This window comes from Beauveria bassiana, assembly GCF_000280675.1.
Source record: "Beauveria bassiana ARSEF 2860 unplaced genomic scaffold BBA_S00032, whole genome shotgun sequence".
NCBI classification, from domain to species: Eukaryota; Fungi; Ascomycota; class Sordariomycetes; order Hypocreales; family Cordycipitaceae; genus Beauveria; species Beauveria bassiana.
Genome location: NW_007930867.1, coordinates 195246 through 215295, shown reverse-complemented (window position 1 = coordinate 215295; position 20050 = coordinate 195246). Strand labels below are relative to the sequence as shown.

Below are 20050 nucleotides of genomic sequence, written 5' to 3'. Positions count from 1 at the left end.
ATTCGTGAGCGTGGCGCAGAGAGGTTTACGTGGTGTTGCGTGGTGCATGAGGAGCCAACCGCGCGTGGGTGGTTGCTTGCTCGCGACGCATCAACGCGAGCACGACAACAATACAATGGCAGATGGTACATTGTGTTTTTGACGTGTCCTGTGATTTTGTCCCCCAGTTCTTTCTTGTTGCTTTTGCGTGATCTTCCTTCCCGCCCTTGACAGTTCCTTGGACTTCACACTTATACAATTAGAGTAGGCCATCTCGACCGGCCACATCACACCTCTCATGTGAAGCAGATGGGCGGGGGCTGTGCAGAGCCTCAAATCTTGGTAACCGCCCATCTGCTCGGAAATGACGATGCTATTCTTGCATTCAGACGATGGTGTTTCTGTTCCTGGCCTGAGCCTGGCATCCGGAAGCCCCGCCTTAGGCGCCGGAGTGGTTCTGCTGAATATGACACGGACGGATAGCTGCAGACTATACTATTTGCCTCCTAGGATAAGCTAATATTAAAATCTGTCTGTGGGGGACTGTGCGACTGGTTCGAGCAGCGAGCTGATGTGCCCTGCAATTGGCCACTCGCAGGTTCATCTGTATCTGTATTACATCTGCTGGCGCTTAGAAGCCGTTGGGGTCCTGATTCATCAGGGAGCAACTGTATAGGGCGATGCCAAAATTCCTAGTCATTGTCAAGCTTCCTTATTCGAGAATTGAACTTTCTTTCTTTACTGCCCTCCTCTTCTTTCCCCCCGCTTCCTTCCGTCATCCTTTCCCGACTTCTTCGTGACTCAGCCTCTCAGCTCACCATGAGTTGAAAAATCATGGGCGCGTGGCTTCTCTGCAAGCTGATTCGTCCGCCATCACGCGCCCACGTCTACTGCACGTCTCCAGCCACGTCGTCGCGTTGCAGACAGACAGACGGATACCGTGGTGCAGCGCGACTGTGTACTCTCCCCGCGCAGCGCCACATGTAATTTGTGCAGAATCCATGCAACGCCAGTCGTGGTTCGAACCGTTTCATCCGTACCGAATCTCGGAACGAGTGCTTCTGTTTGTTCATCGTTTCGTCCAGTCGCCGTTTCCAAGACTCATTGGCCCATAATGGTCGAGTGGTGCCATTCACTATTACCACAAATTAGCCTTCAAGTATGAGCCTGATGCCTATTTTGTTTCGAAACACAACCAAGACACAGGCACCGATTGACAGCTGACTTCACTCTGGATAACGAATGACAACCACGGAAAAAAGAAATCGCCGTAGCACTGACTAATAACGCTCACATTGCGACGATTTGGAAGACAGCCACAGCACGCCAAACTGGATCATCATGTTGCTCCTTGCTCGAAGCCCGGACGTGGTGATGTCATGCATTGCTTCTCCGGCTCACAAGGTTCTCCAAATCTATGTCAGAAAATGATTCGCTGCTCCATAGTGGCTAGTATATCTATGAAAAGTAATCCAACAAAAGCGCCTGCTTTCGTCCCATGCGCCAAATAAAATGCTCCGAAATGGTATTAACAAGCTAGCTATTCTTTCTTGGCTACCAAGGGCCGCTAATGTCACTCGCTGTGTTCTGTGCAGTTCATCATGCATCGGTTACTCATTCGCTTCCGTTCCCCATGTTCCGTTAGAAGCTGGCGGCGGTACTTTGCTCTGAATAGCTCTCAGAGCTCTCGTCATCCCGTCCAGTCTCATCCTCTCCTGCAATAGCATGCCGCGTCCATACTCTCGCAGGGCCCGTCTGACCATCGTGTCATGCATGTTCTGCCAGCCAGCCATCTCGGCTGCCACCGTCTGTTGGGTGTACCTTAGTTCACGCGCCATGTAAGAAGCTTCCTCGCGCCATTTCTGGGCCTTCCTCTCCTTCTCTTCCTGGAGACGCTGTCGTGTGTCATCCAGCAAACCCAGAGGCCATCGTGAGGATCTTCCTATGGAACCTTGATTCCTGTCTGCCTCCCTTCTGGCATTGGTAATCTGCGCCACCATCGTCGTTGGCCGCCCAAGCGCAGCGAGCAGGGCTTGCACTGTGGACTGGACGGCAATCAGCGTCGTGTGGAGCATCATGTGTGGGCTTGACTGCGTCGGCTGCATCGCCCTGGCATACATTTCCATTGCAGCAATGTGACCTTGCGGTAGGAAGATCAGTCCAGACACGCTTCGATGCAAAAGAACCAGTGAATCGTACATGTCCGCAGTTACCACGCCGACGCTGTTGACACGTCTCGTACCACTTTTTGTCGCATAATTAACGCTGCGTACAATTTCGCGCGCATGATTGACAAATTGCTCGACTTCTCTTAGATCTTGCACTGGTTCGTATTCCTCTCTGATACGCTCAACACGGGCCTCAATTTTGAGTCTGGTTCTTTCCTCCATGGTGCCAAGCTGCAACTCAGGCACTAAGAAAAACTCCCACAGCATTTCGTGCTTTGAAAGGGTGGGATGATTTAGCATAGTTCGTAGGAACCAGTCCATCTTGGCCTGAATATCCCGCAGCAATGATCGGGACGGTTTCGACGGTAATTGAAACGGTGATCGCGTGTCAGTCACTGTTGGAACCCAAGATGCTGGGTTTTCTTCAGCCAAGAGGCGGCCCAGCTGCTCAAAATCGGATAGCGAGCGCCGACTCGTCGTCACAGTGTAGCTGTCGTGGTCCGTTGGGGCCGCTGACTTGAGCACCAATCGGACTGTGCCGTCTTCAACAAAGAAAGCTCGCACCACGCCGGTGATACGCCCATCTTGTCCAGGAGGCATGCTGAACAGCCCCAGATCGTCAATCTTGTTTCTGACGTCTTCGTCCTTAGCCAGCTCCACAGCTGTCAGGCCTCTGGCCTCCCTTGCGCCGAGGTCTACTCGGGGGTCGGCAAATAGCGATCTGACCATGTCATAACGTCCGTATTTGCTAGCAACCATGAGTGGCGTGAATCGCTTCTCGTTAGTTGCATTGACATCGACGTCACAGCAGTGCAGGATTCTCAGGGCCAGCCTTGGGTCGTTGATGATGTGTAACAGCGTATTTCCCTTTCCGTCAACGTGCTCGTCCACATGCAGCAGCGTACCGTCTCCTTGCGCCATCTTGGCGGCTTGAAGACCTGCCTCTACCATGTTGCAGTAATCGGCATGGTCGTAGGATCGGCAAAGGGCAAACAGGGGTGTCTGACCATTTTTGTCGCGCTGCGTCCACGGGATAAGGTAACCAATTCTGGCAATGAGGGCTGGAGAGTTAAACAGATAGTGGCCTAGGCTGCGGCCCCAAATGTCCTGCTCTTGGACGTATCGAACAAGTTGCGTATGGGAGACGCCAGAACTGATGCAGTCCAGCAGTGTATCAATGATTTCGGAATTGCCGTGCTGCACTGCAGCGCTCAAGAGCGATGTATCTTCGTTATTCATGTCCTCCAACACAGCCTCTAGAGGATAGTATCCGCGCAGTGACAAGAGATATTTGAGAACGGCGAGCTGGCCATTCTGAACAGCCAGCATCAAGACAGAGTCGCCAAATGAATCGCTTGTTTGCGCCAGTCGCTCAACTGAGATATCGCCCTCCAAAGCATTGCCAATTGTCCCAACACTGGTCGAGCGTGAGTGGAACGAAATCTCAGAGTCACTAGAAAAACTTCGCGTATCCATTGAGACTTTCTTGACTCTCGCAACTCTAAAAGTGCCGGAATGGCAGTCGCCGTCGTCGTCGTCGCAATTGCTATCGGTTTGAAAAGGAAAAACATGCCTCAAGCCAGAGCCTTTCGATAATCGATCAGGTGTCGCGAAGCCTGCTGATGACTGTCGTGAAGAGCCATTCGTGACACTCCAATTGAAAGATTGTCGCCGGGAAGACTTGTGCGAAGACGGTTCGCCTTCATCATCGTCTTCGATAGCAGATGTGTTTGGTTCCATAATCTTCTTCAGGTCCGACATCGATCCCTTTTTTGTGGCTTCCCAGAGCGCCTTGTTTTTCCTGCTTGCGCGGCGCAGTCCAGCCGAGTCCATGGACAGATAGGCCAACACAGCCTCAAATGTGCTCAGCGCGTATCCAAGCTCGCCACTATCGACATCGTCGACGAAAATGAAATTCCTTATATAACCAAGACGAGCTTGCAGATTGCGCACGCTTGCCCGAATCACGACATAAAGTAGCATAGAAACCAGCGTGTCGGCATTGACCGTCATGATGGCCTTCTCTGCTGGCTGATCCTCTCCCTCCTCAGGAGCTTCTCCTGTGAGTTGAGATACAGTCTTCATGGTGGACAGAAGAAGCTCTAGCATTTCTTGAGGGCTCATAGCACTCGATATCTTGCGAAATTCTTCGATTGCTGGTCCCAGACGAATGATCAGGTCGTGCTTTGCCTTGGGCCCGCCGACAATGGCAATTCCCAATTGCGAAATATCAATGTATTCCATCTGCCGTATCTTTGCCTCCAGCTCCAAGTCATCCGGGCGTTTAAGGGAGACTAGTCTAGTAAAAAGGAGGTGGTGCACGTTTTCGGTAATATATCGTTCAATCAGCTTCTCAACAAGGGGCCCGGTGAGATCCGTAGTTGCGCCAAGTAGAGACAATTGCTGTTTATCTACTCCTTGAAACAAATCGATGGCTGTCGTGACAGCAGTCTCCAGAGAAGCACGCATAACGTCTTCCTCGTCCTCGGCGTAGAAGTCTTCGGTTACAGGCAAGCTCGCGTTAGACGGGGTATGAGAGCGCACGCTGAAGCTGTTCGATCTTGCCCGCTTCAAGGCCGTGGTGATGGGGCCGTCGGGCACGGGATCGGGAATTTCGGCTGCCGAAGGAGGTGCAGGCAGTGGTTTCTGAAATACTATAGTAAACTCTGTGAATATTTCTTCCAGCCCAAACTGCATTTGTCGTGCAATCATGGGGAAATTATTGAGAAGCTCGTGAAATGTTTTAATATCTTTTTTCTTGGGGTGAGTCGAGTAGTTTGCTGCATCACCATTCGCGAGCTGCTTTGTCTCGATGGTCTGATTCGAGATAGGCAGAACCGCAGGCGATATGACTATCTCTCGCCAATTCCCAACCAAAGGCTTCGATATATAGTATAGTAGCCATTGTCGCGCTTCGAATACGTCCGGGTACCAGGTTGCATCGCTCTGTGTTTGCGCTTGTGCCAGCGTCCTGAAGCCTACGCATTGTGAGCAGAGTTCACCGCAGTCGCGGGGCTCGGCTAACCTTTGTTACTGTATATAGAGGCATCTTTGACAATCACGCTCCTCCCGTTTAGAGTCGAAAATTGTTTCGCTTTGCCTCGGACCTCTCGCAAATTCTGGCCAGCCTCCTTACCGCCAGGCGGAGGGATGCGCAGGACATGGCTGGCTAGAAACTCCTCAGTAGCGACGAAGTCGCTCGTGGCGACGCCGCTCTCCGTCTCACGATGAGTGAGGAGCACATCCGTCTGCGGAACGAGGAGTATGTAGTGATGAACTGGCGTGCACTGTGAGGCGACGGAGCTTTTGAAGAAGGCGGCAAGAAATGGATTTAGGGGTTGCATTCAAGCGATGCTGCCTAGCTTGCTGCGTTGCGCAGGGGGGGGGCAGTCCGATTTATGAGGATGGCGTTGATGTGTCTCAGCGCATTCGGAGGCTTCGCGAATGGTGGTCGTTTGATGAGTACTGCGGAGGTGTTTGCCGTTGCTCGATTGCCTGCGTCTCGATGGCTGCGTCGCGGTCGTAGGGTGTGTGAAGATGAAGTTGTCTTCCCATGTCCAAGGTGACGAAGATGGGGAACTACCTACCTACCTAGCTTAGCTATGGGCCGCTGGAGACAGCGCTACCTCTGGCGACGAGTGGGTGACAATACGCTACTTTGAATACATCTTCTCCCCTTCAATGCTATTAACTTCCTTGCTCTGCTTATTTCCTTGATACTTTCTTGGTTCTCTTACTCTACCTATTCTATTCCTTCTGAGTACATCATTTGCTAGTTACCTGCTCTGATCTTGATATCAGCCACGGATTTTTAGCCGGCCCCTGGGATGGGAATTCAGGCAGGGGCCATGATTTTTCCGACCTACGCCCTACGCAGGAGGGGTGTGTTTTCTGATAATCTGACATATAGTTATGTTTGTTAGCAGATTCTTAAGGCAAATCACAAGGAAGAAATCACGGTTTTTCATACATCAAAAACTTCTCACATCATATCTAATAGGCCTTAATTGCTTATAAAATACCTTAAGAGCATTTTATTTCCGAAAGCTATCCTTATCTTTGTCAGAAAACACCCCTGTCCCCAAGGGGCGGCAACATTCCGCGATTGACACAACCCAGGCTCAATCTGCTCTTTTCGTCTCGTTAAAAGCGGTCGAGAATGCGATCCATTATGCGAGAAGTTTACCACTGGGCCTGCCTAAATCTAAACCGAAAGCGTTCGCATGTGGCAGAATACCATCTAGCTGCGTTTCATTCTTAGCTGCCAGCGAACAACGGTAGGCTGCACTGGTCGCGGAAAGATAGAGGCATGGTCTGTCTTTGGCAGGCTACCGCTTTTATCCAGTCCAGAGCAGTGGATTTCCCGGACTAGCGTTGCGACAACCGTTGCGACAATAGCGCCGACGTTGGGTTAGGCAGACTGTCCCCAATGTACCAACGTCTGGTCGCTCCAAACGGCAGATAGGTACTTTGGCACCGTCGAAAGACGAGACTTTTTTTCAGCGTCAAAAACGCTGCCTGCAAGGTCGCTAGACGAGGTCGCTACTCGACTGAGTTGGCAAAGTATTACTCGTCGCGCGCCGAGGCTCAACTTAGCCAATGCGAGGCACTTGGACGGCGCGAGTGGCTTCGTGCACGATGGCGTGGGTGGATGAATGCACACGCATGGTCTCTCTGATGACTCACTGGATCGGCGGAAGCTTTTCGAGGTCGGAATTCTGCAAAGGGGGGTTCATTCTTGTGGTCAAGAACTCGAATCTGCTTTTGGAACAGTCACGACGTAACTTCAGGCCTAGACGCAAAATCCAGAAATATAGGAACTTGCAGACAATTAGTTGTGCTGTCTCGCCATGAGCAGGTTTCTCCTCAAGTGTGCTATGTCGTAGTTTGAATGGTAGGGCCGTCCTTGTACACGCAGCGTGAAGATTCCAGCTAATGTCGGGATCGCACTCCTTCTGAGCTACGCCGCTCGTCAATGCTTGCTCTATACACTTCTCTCATCTTGTCATGCGCAGCGTCACGTCGAGGCTTATCAGAAAAGGTTACCCAGCGCAACAACAGGCTCACAGGGCGGAAACCAAGACCCAGTCATGCTACAGCTCGGCGAACCTAGCACACAGCTCACTTCATACTTTCTGGCGTTGCTGAGCCGTTCGGCTGTCAGAAACGTGATATCAACCATGGATTTGAAAATGTCCGTTGGAGACGTCCACGGCTAAGGCGGCATTCTGCAAGCTCGGCTCTGACGCAAGGTAACCGAGAACCTCTTCCTTAATCATGGGCACGTAGGACTCAAAAGCCTGACGGGTCGGCCCGAACTTGATGAACTTCTTTTGCTCCATGAACTTATTGTTGGAGCAATCGTATACGACGTCGGAACCAAACACGGCTTTCGTACGGGGCTTGTATGTGTGAGGCCGGTGTGTTTACCATTGAGGATAAAATTGTTGCCGTCACAGAGAGCCGACAGTTTATTGCTAAACAGGGTAGACGTGAGGATGCCTTCGTGCTAGTCAGGTCGGTTAGTTCGGTAAAGAAGATGCGGCGGCAGCCATGAAAAACGACACTCTGCATGAAGGTTGGTAGGATTCGTGCCGTATTGGGCTGCGCTTCCAACAACGGTATCCAGTAAATGACTCGAAGTGGTTCAAATTGTCCTCAAGAATTTGTCTTAAGAATCATGTTGCCTAGAACAATCAGAAGCGCGCTGACGAGCAACTAACCTAGACTATACATCTCCATGGCGTCTTGCGTCTGCGTAAGGCAACACGAGCACCTAGTCCAACATCTCCAGAGCTCCGGAGCCGCGTTCAAACATATTTGTATTTTGTTTACTTTGAGCTCTAACAGTTGAACGCAAAGCCCCGTATTCGGCCACCGCTCAATCCAAAGCATGCTTTCAACGATGGCATTGTTACGGCGTTGTGTATTTCCGGCGATGCATCACTGACAGGGCTTGAGATAGACTGGATTGGATTGGAAAAGACTCAATTCTATGAAAAATGCTATGTGACATACTGTAGGCTGCGGCCTACTACTTCCTGAAACTCCTTGTGCACCGTGTCCCAGTGCTATGTCCACTCCACACAGAAACCCGAGGAACAAGCTGGACAAGCCATTCTTCGAAATAACCCCATTTCATCCACGATCACACTCAAGACATCCAAACGTGGTGCAGAACATGTACTAGAACCAATTCCAAACTCGTCGCCAAAGAGACGGCTTCGAACCCTTATCGTGCTTAGTGGCATCTTTAGTGTCCAGGTCGACTCTACGGCCACCATCGAGATCAATCTCCCAGCTCCTCTTAAGCTTGTCTTCTCTCCAGACAAGCCTGCAAACAACATAAATGACACCGAATAACGGTAGAAGAATGTACGCGTCAACAAAATCAGCCGCGGAGAATGGCGAAAATGTTGTCCAACCCTGAACCAAGGAGAGAAATATGTTGGCTGCAAGACCAAAGTAGGCGACAAAGGGGTACCCTAAGCTTCTGAACGGAAGCTCGATCAGGTCACGTTTCTGTGTTGTCCAAGCACGGCGGAACCGAATATGCATGAAACTGATGCTGCCCCATACCAAAAACGTGCTAACGCCGGAAAGGTTGACAATGTATGAATAGGCCTTCGCGGCACCGGTGGAGATATTCATCATGGAAATGGCACCGACTGCGTTGGTGAGAAGGATAGCCCAGACAGGAACACCCATCTTATTAACTTTGCCGAGAAAGCCCGGAGCCTTGCCGGACTGAGCCATGTACAGAATGGTCCGAGAGCCAATGTAGATGGACGAGTTGATTGCAGAGATGCAAGTGATGAGAATAAAGGCATTGATCAGATGGACACCACCTTCCCACCCAGCGGTTTGAATAGCAATTGTCATAGGGCTCTGCAACGCCTTGGCGCCACCGCCGACCAACCCTTCTGCGTTGGCAGGGCAGGTGATACCGAAGAAGAGCGCAGACCCCATGTAGACAAAAATGATGCGCCAAAAGACCTGTCTGATGGCCTGAGGCACCGCAGTGCCAGGGTTTCTGGTTTCGGTAGCAGCAACAGCCACAGACTCTACACCAGCATAAAAAGTAGAGCAAAAGATGAAGACCTTGGCGACACCACGGAAGCCATTGCCATTGAATGCGCCTGGATCGTTCCAGTAGTGGAAGCCCAAGGCAGATTGTTGACCAACAAGGCCACCAGAGGCATAGACAACGGAAAAGATAAAGTAGGCTGTCAGACCGAGCAGCTTGAGAAGAGCTAGCCAGAATTCTGCCTCGCCAAAGGCCTCAATACCGAGGAGCTGAAAACCGAGGAAAACAGTCCAGAAAATCAGGAAAAAGCCCCAGAGCGGGACCTTTGGCGCCCAATACACTAAGATGCTGCATATGACGTTGTATTCGTTGGCGAGGACGGCCGCCCATATGATGAAGTAATTCCAGCCAACGGCGGTGGAGAACGATTTGTTGACGAGGCGCTCAGCGAGCGAGACAAAAGAACCACCTCCTGGGTAAAGCGTAGTAAGCTCGCCTAAGGACTGCATGATGGCAAAGGCAATGAAGCCTGCAGCCGTTAGCTCACGGAGCACGTTGACCGACGGGACCGGACTGGACTTACCAATCACGCCAAATCCAATGATCAGCGACGCAGGGCCACCACTGTTGAGCGCACCACCAGCGCCTACGAGAAGACCAGGGCCGATAATGCCGGCGAGGGCCATCATGGAAAGATGGCGATTCTTAAGGCCGCGCTTTACGCCCGAATCGGGGTCAATGGCCTGTGAGCTGCTGGCATCGGTGCTATTCCAGCCGGGGACATACTCGGAGTCAATATCGTGGGAGCTGTAGTCTTGACGAGACGCTGCGGCGAGATCATGCTTCTGCAGGCCCTCAGCCGAGAACGATGGTGGATTCGGCATGGCGAGCGGCTCTGTCGCGTCGTGTCGCGAGGGGCGCGACAGAACAGGCAGTGTGATAGTGACAGTAGAGCAAGATTGAAGACTACCGCGTGCAAGGGGGGGAGGAGGAAGAAAAAGTACGAGAGGGGGGGAGGGTATGTAGGGACGACATAGGGTTTGGTCGAGTGACAGCTCGGTGACTGCGCCGCGCATGTGCAGGCTCAGGTATCATGGCACTTGGGAGAAGCAAGACGCTAAACTGCGGATGGCAATTGACGTGGATCTTCCAGTCTGGACTTAGGATTTTTAGCCTTGGCAGATTGGCAGAGAGGAGTAAATAAAGAGCCGCCTTCGATCACGTCACGGAGGAGATCCACAAGAAACCTGTCGGCTGCTGTAGCCTATTTGTCCAGCAATCCATGTAGCTTGTTAGCGTACGAAGTAGGTTAGGATACTCCATTATTGTAGGCGTCCCTTACTCGCCGAGGAACCCCGAAACAATGGGCCTCATGAAGAGGTCGGAGAAGAAGAAAATCATGGCTGTGTGCACTAGCATGCACTCAGTTGCCAACAGCACATGGAGTCGCCATTTCAAATTACGATACACGCTAGGTAGAAATATGTCAGCCAGGCAGATCGTCAGATCGTCAGTAGCGGTCTGAGGTCTCCGAGTCGTGTTCGGTCGTGTTCGTCGTGAGCAACGATTACTTATGAACTAGTATCGAGTGTATTGCGATTCTCGAACCACGATTCATTGCCTAATCGTAAAATCCCAATCTCTTTCAGCTGCAAGCCTCATTATGGTGCCATCGACCCACTAGTTAGCGTCTCGCAACTTCCCGAGTCGCATATTGGCATTGCGGTCCAAGCAATCCCATGTGTAACTATGTAACTTCGACGTTTGTCTCACCATGCGCTGACCTGGACCCTTGAACCAGAATTGCGGATGAATTTCTCCGAGCGCTGCCCAAACTATTTACAGCAAACACGCACATATTAGGAGTTTTAGTCGACACGACAGACACAGTCAAAACGCCACGAACACGCAGAGATTGCTATCGAGATATAATGATGCATGCAGAGACCCTCGTTCTCTACAGTGGGTATCCTCGAATACTATTATACATGTAATACACATTTGCTCATGCAGACGTCTTGATCGCTCCCTCTGGTACATCGTCTGAGGCCTCAAATTTCCGCGGCACGAGACCCTCGGCCATGTTGATTGCTCCCTGCATGTCATTCTTGTTGAAGAGGAAAAGACCCTGGATGGCAGCCGTGCTCGTGTGTCTGTGTGACGGTCCGCCGTCGGGGTTTTGTCCAAATAGGCCCAGCTCATTCAGACGCCCTAGAAAAAGTTCTCTGCTCGAGTGGTCCTCGTCCACATCGCCGTAGAATCGATCCCACATCTCGCTGGCCTGATAGCGGGTCGCCTCGCCGATTCTCGTCATCATATCGACACGACCAGGGCGAATCAAGGCAGGGTCAAGCCGGTCGATGTGGTTGGTCGTTAGAAAAGCAAGTCGCTCCTCACCAGCTGCAATGCCGTCGAGTGCATTCAGCAGACCGGAAAATGTTACACTAGCACCGCTGTAGCCGTCTGCATCGCGCTGTCGTCGGTTTGTGAACGCCGCATCAGCATCTTCCAGCAATAGCAGGGTGCGCTTGGGCAGCTTGGTCAGCAAGTACGCCAGCTTGTCGTCCGTCATGCCCATTTCGCTCAAATTAATCATGGCAACGCCAAAGTCCAGCTCGCCGGCAAGGGACTGGATGAAGGAGCTCTTGCCGCTACCCGGCGGCCCAAACAATAGGTAGCCTCGTCTATAGGGGATGCCACGGTCCACATACCACTGCTGCCGTGACAAGAAGTCTTTTACATCGCCCACGATGCTATCCTTGACCCCTTCGTCCAGTATTACTGATTTGAGTGGTCGTTTCTTTCGCGGTTCTCCCAGAGGCGCCCATTCCATGCCGCGTGCCGAGTAAACCAATGTTTTACCTTCAGTGGCCTTGGCTGCGAGCGTATGCGCCTCGCTAAACACTTGTTCAAAAATGTGTCGATGTGCCCACAACGTCGTCAACTGTACAATCTCGTGCGGCTCCCCCGTATTCATATTGGCCGTGTTGTGTTTTTCACGATTGACCGCAATGAATGCATTGCGAAACTTGATGATGTGTCTGCCATAACCAGGCTGCAGAAAAAAGTGCGCGCTGGGCGGCCCGCCGACTGCCGGCCCTTTGGACGCCGTGGCCGTCGTCACGGAGAGGTTGTGGATGCGCGTCAGGCGGGACGCAATGAAGCCCTGTGTCGGCCGAGGCGTCGACAGCCATGCGAGAATCCAGGGGTAGGCGGGATCCTGCTTGCTGATTTCAACATTGACCAGCAATCGCCGGCGTGCTGCTCCGACCGCGACTATAACGCCTTTTCTGGCAAAGGCGGCCGCGGCGCCGAGCGACGCCAGACCAATACCGCCCGCAAAGAGTGGGTTATTGAACAGCTCATTCAGGCTGAATATCGACGTTGGCGATACGTCACCAGACATATCGGCGGCAATAGCATTGTCTGGTGCTTGAACGAAGTCATCTTCTGGTGGATATTGAATACGAAAGATGCTGACATAATACGGCATCGCTTACGTACAGCGACAGTGCCTTTGAAGCGTTTGCGGCACGTTTTAGAATGAAATGTTGTTAGACATTTTGTACAGTCTTTACAGTGCTTAATTTCTTTTTTGACTTTTGAGTATCTAAGTCTAGAATGCAAGAAGGTCGCTATAGACCACGCGGGAAGGCTGTGTATAGTATTTCGTCGGCCCCTACCCGAGACTTGGTGATAAGGAACTCAATCGGTCTAACATCCTTTATGACTATCGGTACGTAGAGGTTGCGGTATTCGGAGGCATGTGTGAGACTGTTTGTTTGCATTAATAATCGTGGATCTACTGCCTTGTTGACCTGCCTGTGTTTCTCGCTGCTCTCGCTGGCTCACAGTCAGCTTGGCTGTATTTAACCAACAGAGCAGCTCGCCCATCTATCCACACAACCAGTGACATCTACTTCGTACACCCGCATGACTGGCAAGAGCCAGGTCCTATCACACACTCCACGTGCTTCCCTCATGCGTCTGGCTCCCGCGTTTGTACACCTACCAAATACTCCTCCCACATCTCCACGCACCAAGCACCCACCACCATTACGAAACTCTATCATGCACCAACAAACTGCTGTGGAGCTATACCTGTATGTATTCAAAAATCTCTCCACCTACCAAGTAATCCGCCACGGCTTCCATAGCTCAGTTGGTTAGAGCGTCGTACTAATATGGACCACATTCCGTCTTTGGTGATGCGAAGGTCGCAGGTTCAATCCCTGCTGGGAGCAAAGCCTCCACTGCCTGAGCGTGTTATTTTTTTGTACTTGTGCAGCTATTTACCTAAGTTACTGCTTCTTATTATTTGTTATGAGTGCAATGTTTATTTAGTTTATGTCGCGAGTATTCACCGTTGGTCGTCTACAGCATGATAAAAGGATCACCGGCCAGTGCTAGAATGCATTGACACTGACTGTTCGTGATAGATGAGATGGTGTTGACGCAGCAAGCGCCCGACTGCGCGTGGTGTGATTACTACAGTCGGCCACTGAAACAGAGAGTGCAAGTTCACAAGCACCGGAACTCAAGGAACCGTATATGATTACCCCAAAAGTTTTTCATATCTCTTTATCTAGCACATCCACGTTTTCCACACCTATTGACATGGTGATTGCCAAAATTCGCGAGGGCGGGCGAGATAGCGTGTTTCCACCCAGCGCGCCCACCATTACCCTAGGTACTTAATATATTGTCGCCTTGTTACTTGCAAAATTCCACAATGGCAGGGTAAACCTTGTCTGTAGCTCGTAAAGAGAGGTTAGCAGGTTCGACAGCCTCAAAGACGGTAGAAACATACTTCTGGCCTTAGTGAAACCACAATTATTGACAACACAGCTGACGGCATTCTTGTCCTTGATCTCCTTGTGGTTGCAAATGCACAGGTAGTCAGTTGCCCTGCATCTGGTGTGCAACTTAACATAAGACTCGATGCAGGACAAGGCGCAGTGAGGGATGATATCTTTGGGCCTCTCGTGCCTCTGTGGCATTACATCAGAAGGGACACAACTGGACGAATTCGAGGAACAGTAGCTGAGATCTAGAGTACTGTCGGTAGAATTTAGGACCGGGGTGGCTTGACCAACGGCAGCGACGGCCAGGGTGACGACGACAGCGACAATCTTCATTCCGAAGGGTGGATGGTGAATGCTGATCTTGTGCAGAGGGACAGGGAGAGAGAAATTTGCTGACATGAAAGCTCAGAAGAAAGGGAAGGCAAAGTACATTTCAAGCGTGACGATTAATACAAAAGGGGCGCTGGCAAGAAACTTTTTCAGTAAGCGCCATAGAGGAGGCATTTTCGCGAGGCTTGCGCCCCGCGTATTCATGGTACCCTCAATTAAATTGAGAAAGGTAAACATCATTACAATGAGCAGATGGCACTGCCAATACACGTGCAGTTGAAATAAGGTGTTGGTTGAGATTACACGGGCCTTTGATTCACTAGCCAACAGCCGGCGATCTCCATGGGTCACCTCTGGCCACTACTCCCGTCCATGTACCCCGGCGTGGCGAGGCCGCAACACTGCTTAACTGCAACTAACATGAATGTATGAGATGGTGACGTCAACATCAGTTACAATTTACCAGATTTGGGTATCTTTTTGCCGGTATGTATGCTACTGACTATCCCGTAGTACATCTCATCTACATCGGGCTGCTACTACTCACGCGTGTGGCCTCTCCGGCACTGTAACCTTGTCCCAGTTGGCTGGACCCTCAGCCTCGAACATGCCCCTCTTGGAGATAACTCTGCCGAGTCCATGGTGCACCTCTGCCTGGAATGGTGCGAAGGGAACCTTTTCGCCGTCGATACTAATGTATCCGTCCTTTTGGTCTCGCGGAATGATGCGATACGCCGATACTTTTTTGTAATTTACGTATGGGCTGTCGAAGAATTTGTTGGAGCCGACGGACAGAAAAGCCTTGAGGGCTTTGAGCGCAGGAATGTCGCCATTCATGGTGATCAGGTCCATGCATCCGTCTGTAGCCATAGCGGCGGGGAAAAAGTGCACGCCCGGCGCCATGAAAGCCATCTACAGCTGTTAGTGCGAATTTGCACGCAAATATTCGGCCAACTTACATTACCGCAATAGACGGTGCCGACATTGTCGTACGGTACCAGTTTCCAACCGACAGGCAAGTCGTCCTTTATCGTCCCGTACTTGAGTTTGGGTAGACCTTCACCCTCATCCAAGTTGGCTTGCTCGGCGGCGGCCTTTCTGAGGTTCGGTACACTCGCATGCCGTTTATAGTGCTCCTTGACATGGGCCTTCTCCACCTCCAGCTGCATAGCAATGTCGCATGGATAAACCTTTTTGCGAAAAACGCGCGAAATGACACCGTAGTCGAAGCGCGCGCTGCCCATCCACCTGAGGTGTTCCGTGGCGAGGTCGCCTTCGGCAATGATACCGAGCGACTGTGAGAGAAACGAAATGATGCGTGTGTCACCCTGGGTAATAGACACTAGGTCGAGCGGCGTGACAACACCCTTGACGAGAGCAAGAGCTGCATAAACTGGCTTGTGTGATCCAAACAAGTTGCAGGACATGGCGTTGCCCGAGCCACAGGGAATGTGTCCGACGGCAATCTTGGACAGGGCCAGCTTGGCGTCGGGTCGTTGCGCCAGCCCGTTAAAGACCTCGTGAGCTGTGCCGTCGCCGGAACAGGGAATGACGATGTCGTACTTGCCAATTTCCATCTGTCTCACCAGCTCTAGGGCCTCGCCGCCACTTTGCAGAAATACAACGTCCATTTCCATCCTGGCTGCGTCAAATAGAGGCTTGACGTCATTCTGCCACTTTTTGACTCCGTTTCCAGGGCCGGCATTAGGATTGACGAGGACGTAGGCGCGCCGTTTCTGTTGCGCCTCGCCATAGGCGCGGGACCGGAGCTCGGTTGCAAATGCTTTAGGCGAAGATTCAGATCGTTGATCGGTGGCGTTGATCGGTAGCGTCCATATTTCCACCGGCAATCTGGACTTCTCGGATAGCAGGGCAAATTCTATCGTCAAGTTGGTGTCCGCGACTTCGGCCCACAAGAGATTGTAAAGCGGTAACGTCTGGCGTCCGTTGCGATCTTGACAAGACATTAGCTTCTACACCACCAGGCTCCGTTTTTACAAACCCTTTTGTGCGTTCTTGTCGTCAGGAGAGTTAGGATCTAGAAACATAATCAGTAAACAACTCAAAATCAGCTCCATGCGCATTACCTTGAAGCACAAGGTCAGAATCTTCGATTGTCAGCGTCCTGCCGCCAGCCAGGTGCAGCGTTAGCGGGGTAGCTTGGACGGCACCGTTGGTGAGCATAGTCGCGACGAGGTTGCGGGAAGAAGGAAGTAGCGCAGACGTGCCCACTCAGTGAGGTAATGAAAGTCTGACCTCTGAGGCCGGGCGAGAAAGAATGCGCCAACAGACAATGACCGAGGTAAGCTTCCAAGTCGAAGCTGGCGGGTGGTAGTGCCAGACGGGTCAGCGTGGCGCGCAAAAACGTTGAAAGTAACGTTTGACATAAAGAAAAAGAAAACTGATAATAGACACCAACGAGACCAGCAGAAGCTAACGAGCGTGGGTTGGCAACGAGGCCGAAGAAGCGGATGAACAATGGTTGAAATGAGAGGCGGCGGACTTTGACCAGTGCTCCGTTTTGAAGCTGCCTGGCTTTCGGCGTGCCGGGCCCCGGGTGGGACGGCGGGCTACTTTGGAAGCGCTAGACCAAGCGGGTGGTAAATCCGCGGCTATTATGCTCTCTTCTATTGACTTCTCTTATTCAGATATAAGAACACCAATCAAAAGGAGTATCATGTCTTCCACCCGATTTCATCATAGTCAAAACAAAGCTAGTATTTGCCAAGCTGCCAACCTACCTAGGTAGTTAGGCAGCTTGCAGTTCGCTGCACAAGCTGACAGCGATCCACGGTGCTCGTATTGGCCGTGTTGAGGCTGATTTCCACTACGTCCGGATTGGGCGCCAGACTATTCAACCGCAAGCTAAAACAAGAACACGAACCAATCGTTCTTGGTGGATCACGCGATGCAAGTTCTACCTGGCGAAACACACGCGATTTATTTTTGGTACCCTAACCCAGTATGCATATACTCCTCAAGTAATTCCCCATGCATGATAGTTTTCAAACTACGTCGACACATTTGTGAAAAGTAACGAGCAGTCTGGCCTGTCATCGTTCGAGTTAAATTCTCATCTGTTGATTCGCCCCTACACCTGCCGCTGTCTGAAGCGCACGGATGCCTAGCCGCCCAAATAACCTACATCATTGTACATCGACGGCGCTCGTGCTTGCCCGCCGTGTATAGTTTGCTTCAGGCGAGCCTGGTAGCCTCGGGAAACTTGGCGCGGGCCGCCTTTTGGAAAGCGTCCGCTTCGCTGCTCTTCCAGTCCCTCAAACAGTCCAGCACCTCGATCGCGTCGGTGAATGTGGTGCCGGGCAAGCTCAGAGAGGCGGTAAGCTGCTTGTCGCTGGCGCCCTTGTTGCCATCCAGGGCGCGCTGTGCGGCCACAAATGACAAAACGTGGCGGATGCTGTGCTTGTGCTTGGCCTGGTAGTCGGCATTGTGCTTGGCTAGATCTGTGCCCACATCTACCACCTTGAACTCGGCCCTGAGAACGTCGATAACCTTAGGCGGCATACCAGAAGCCGTCTTAAGCATTTTGGCGAAAGCGACGATTTGGGCGTGCAGCTTGGGGTGACTGCTGTCGAGTGCAATGGCGGCATTCAAACAGCGGAGGGCTAATACATATTTTTCTGCACATGTCAATAACAGCCCATGTAGATTTGAGATAAACATACCTCTGCGCATAAATATTTCGAAACCAGCCAGCTGTACTTGCATGCTCTTGGGGCTCGCCTCCAGCATTGGAGAAAGTAGTTTCATGGCCGCATCAAGGGGATCAGCGGTAGCTGCCAGCGTCAGGCCCAGAGGATCCTCGTCCTTTTTTTTTAGTTCACCGTCAGGACCAACGGCCTTATTGGGGTCTTGCTTGGCCTGTTTCTCCGCTGCCTCGCGCTCTTGACGCTGCTGTTCTTTCTTGGCCTTCTTGAGGGCTTTCTTCTGATTTAGCAGTTCCTCGGAATCGGCCACGCCATTTCCATTTTCTTTACCGTTAGCGGCAGCAACAGCATTGTCAGCCATGTTCAGGTAGATCTTGATGGCATCCAGGGCAGCACGGGTGTAGAAGGGATGATCGAAAACGTGATCCTCCCAACGCACCATGTCAATGTATGCACGGATCTGACCCTTACGTAGAGAAAAGGCGTGAAAGTCAAACTGATCCTCCTGCCACACGTCGAAAATGGTCGCGATCTGGTGAAAACGCTTGAGTGCTAATGCAATGTTGCCCTGTCTGGCGTAGGCTCGACCGTCTTCTGTGAGGAACCAAATACATTGCATGTCCAACAAATCGGCGAGGGGCCCACCGGCAGTGTCTGCGCGAGTGAAAAGTCCGACAGTCCTGAGAGCCTTTTCATTTTGATTGTTGCGGAGTTGGTACTTGGCGGCCTTGCTGTTGATATAGCGATCCTTTAAGTCTAAGGATCTAGCATAGTCCATCATCTCCGAAGCCTCTTGCAGATTGCCACCGTGCTTCAGGATCCTTGCCTTGGTCATGTGGTAGTCAACGCTCTTGTTGTCCTTCGAGATCGCCTTTTCAATGTATTCCATAGCCTTGACCAGATCGCGGCTCATGTGGTAGTTGTGGTGCTGAGCCAGGTAGAAAAGAGCCGCAGCCTCGCCCTTGTCCTTGCTGTCTAAGTCGGATTTCTGAGAGTGCAGGTACTCTTCAGTAAGCTCCAGAAGGGTCTGCTTTTTTGTATTGTCTGAGTAGAGGTGCTTTAGGTTGGCAAAAGTGGAGGGGACACCTTTGTTCAGCATCAGACAAAGATAGTCGCGTGCAGCTTGACGGAACTCGTCGCCGCTGAGAAAGTCGAGGGGAATTCGACGACCAGCGTCAGAGCGGGGGTATTTGGTTGCATACTCGTCGTATATCGCTTTCTTGGCTTTCCAATCGTTCTCTTCGATGCCCAGCGCTTTAATAAGCTGTGTATAGTATGTCGCGTACTCGCAGTTGCGGTCAATCAAAGTCCGGTAGGCCTGGGCAGCTTCCTCTTTGCGTTCGAGCTTCAGAAGATATTCGGCGCGATTCTCAAGAAAGGCGAGTCGGTCGAGGTTTTGCTTGGCATCAGTCTCGAGATGCTGAAGGGCACGCTTGTAGTCGCCTTGCTCCGCAATTATGGTATTCTTGTACATGATGGTTTCGGAATGCTCTAGATCATAGCGAGAGGGTTTCGACTTGAGTGTATCCTCGAAGGTGGTGATAACGTTCTCCGCCTCGCTCAGGTTGCCGGCCAGATGGTGGGCGAGGGCGAGGGCTATCCAGCTCTGTCGGATTTGCGGGCGAGCCTGTAGCATGGAGTTTCGGGTCTGGATGAAGCCCTGATAGTCTCTCATTTGGACCTGTAGAGCAGCCAGATCGCGCTGTATTTGTGCCGACGTCGGTTCCAACTTGAGCGCAAACTTGTAGGCTTTGGCCGCCTCTTCGAAATTCTTTTTTGCCCGATACAGTATGCCATACACGTGCCAGCAAATATGGGATTTCATGTCGGCAGTGAGGGCCTCTTTTCCGAGAATGAATGCTTCCTCCATTTTCCCTTGACCATTGAGGATCAGGGCCTTCATGGCCATCGTCTCTCCATGCTTCGGGACCTTTTTTAAAATGAGATCCGCCGTCTTGAGACCACGCTTGTACTGCTTCTCCTCATAACTGCGAAGGACTTGCCGAAATTGAGCAGCCTCCTTTGCCGCGAGCTGTTGCGGCATTGTGCCTGATTTATTCTGCACAAAAGGGGCGC

At 51.6% G+C, this 20050-nt stretch overlaps 5 protein-coding genes across 5 annotated transcripts; all 5 read right to left on the bottom strand.

Annotated features, from left to right (window-relative positions):
* Window positions 1-1589: 1589 nt before the first annotated feature.
* BBA_08234 (VPS9 domain-containing protein) lies at window positions 1590-5491 on the bottom strand (the record flags this gene model as incomplete). The annotated part of the gene is made up of 2 exons (XM_008603331.1): window positions 1590-5125; window positions 5173-5491. The coding sequence occupies 2 exons, from the start codon at window positions 5489-5491 to the stop codon at window positions 1590-1592; spliced, it is 3855 nt and encodes a 1284-aa protein (XP_008601553.1).
* A 1830-nt stretch (window positions 5492-7321) lies between these two features.
* Window positions 7322-10058, bottom strand: BBA_08233 (amino acid permease; the record flags this gene model as incomplete). Its single annotated transcript, XM_008603330.1, has 4 exons — window positions 7322-7492; window positions 7546-7656; window positions 8352-9703; window positions 9758-10058. The coding sequence occupies 4 exons, from the start codon at window positions 10056-10058 to the stop codon at window positions 7322-7324; spliced, it is 1935 nt and encodes a 644-aa protein (XP_008601552.1).
* Window positions 10059-11179: 1121 nt separating this feature from the next.
* On the bottom strand, window positions 11180-12667 carry BBA_08232 (mitochondrial chaperone BCS1, putative; the record flags this gene model as incomplete). Its single annotated transcript, XM_008603329.1, has 1 exon — window positions 11180-12667. The coding sequence occupies one exon, from the start codon at window positions 12665-12667 to the stop codon at window positions 11180-11182; it is 1488 nt and encodes a 495-aa protein (XP_008601551.1).
* Window positions 12668-14852: 2185 nt separating this feature from the next.
* On the bottom strand, window positions 14853-16493 carry BBA_08231 (diacylglycerol kinase catalytic domain-containing protein; the record flags this gene model as incomplete). The annotated part of the gene is made up of 4 exons (XM_008603328.1): window positions 14853-15221; window positions 15269-16263; window positions 16312-16347; window positions 16397-16493. The coding sequence occupies 4 exons, from the start codon at window positions 16491-16493 to the stop codon at window positions 14853-14855; spliced, it is 1497 nt and encodes a 498-aa protein (XP_008601550.1).
* A 1011-nt stretch (window positions 16494-17504) lies between these two features.
* BBA_08230 (tetratricopeptide-like protein) lies at window positions 17505-20018 on the bottom strand (the record flags this gene model as incomplete). Its single annotated transcript, XM_008603327.1, has 2 exons — window positions 17505-17947; window positions 17993-20018. The coding sequence occupies 2 exons, from the start codon at window positions 20016-20018 to the stop codon at window positions 17505-17507; spliced, it is 2469 nt and encodes an 822-aa protein (XP_008601549.1).
* Window positions 20019-20050: the final 32 nt, after the last annotated feature.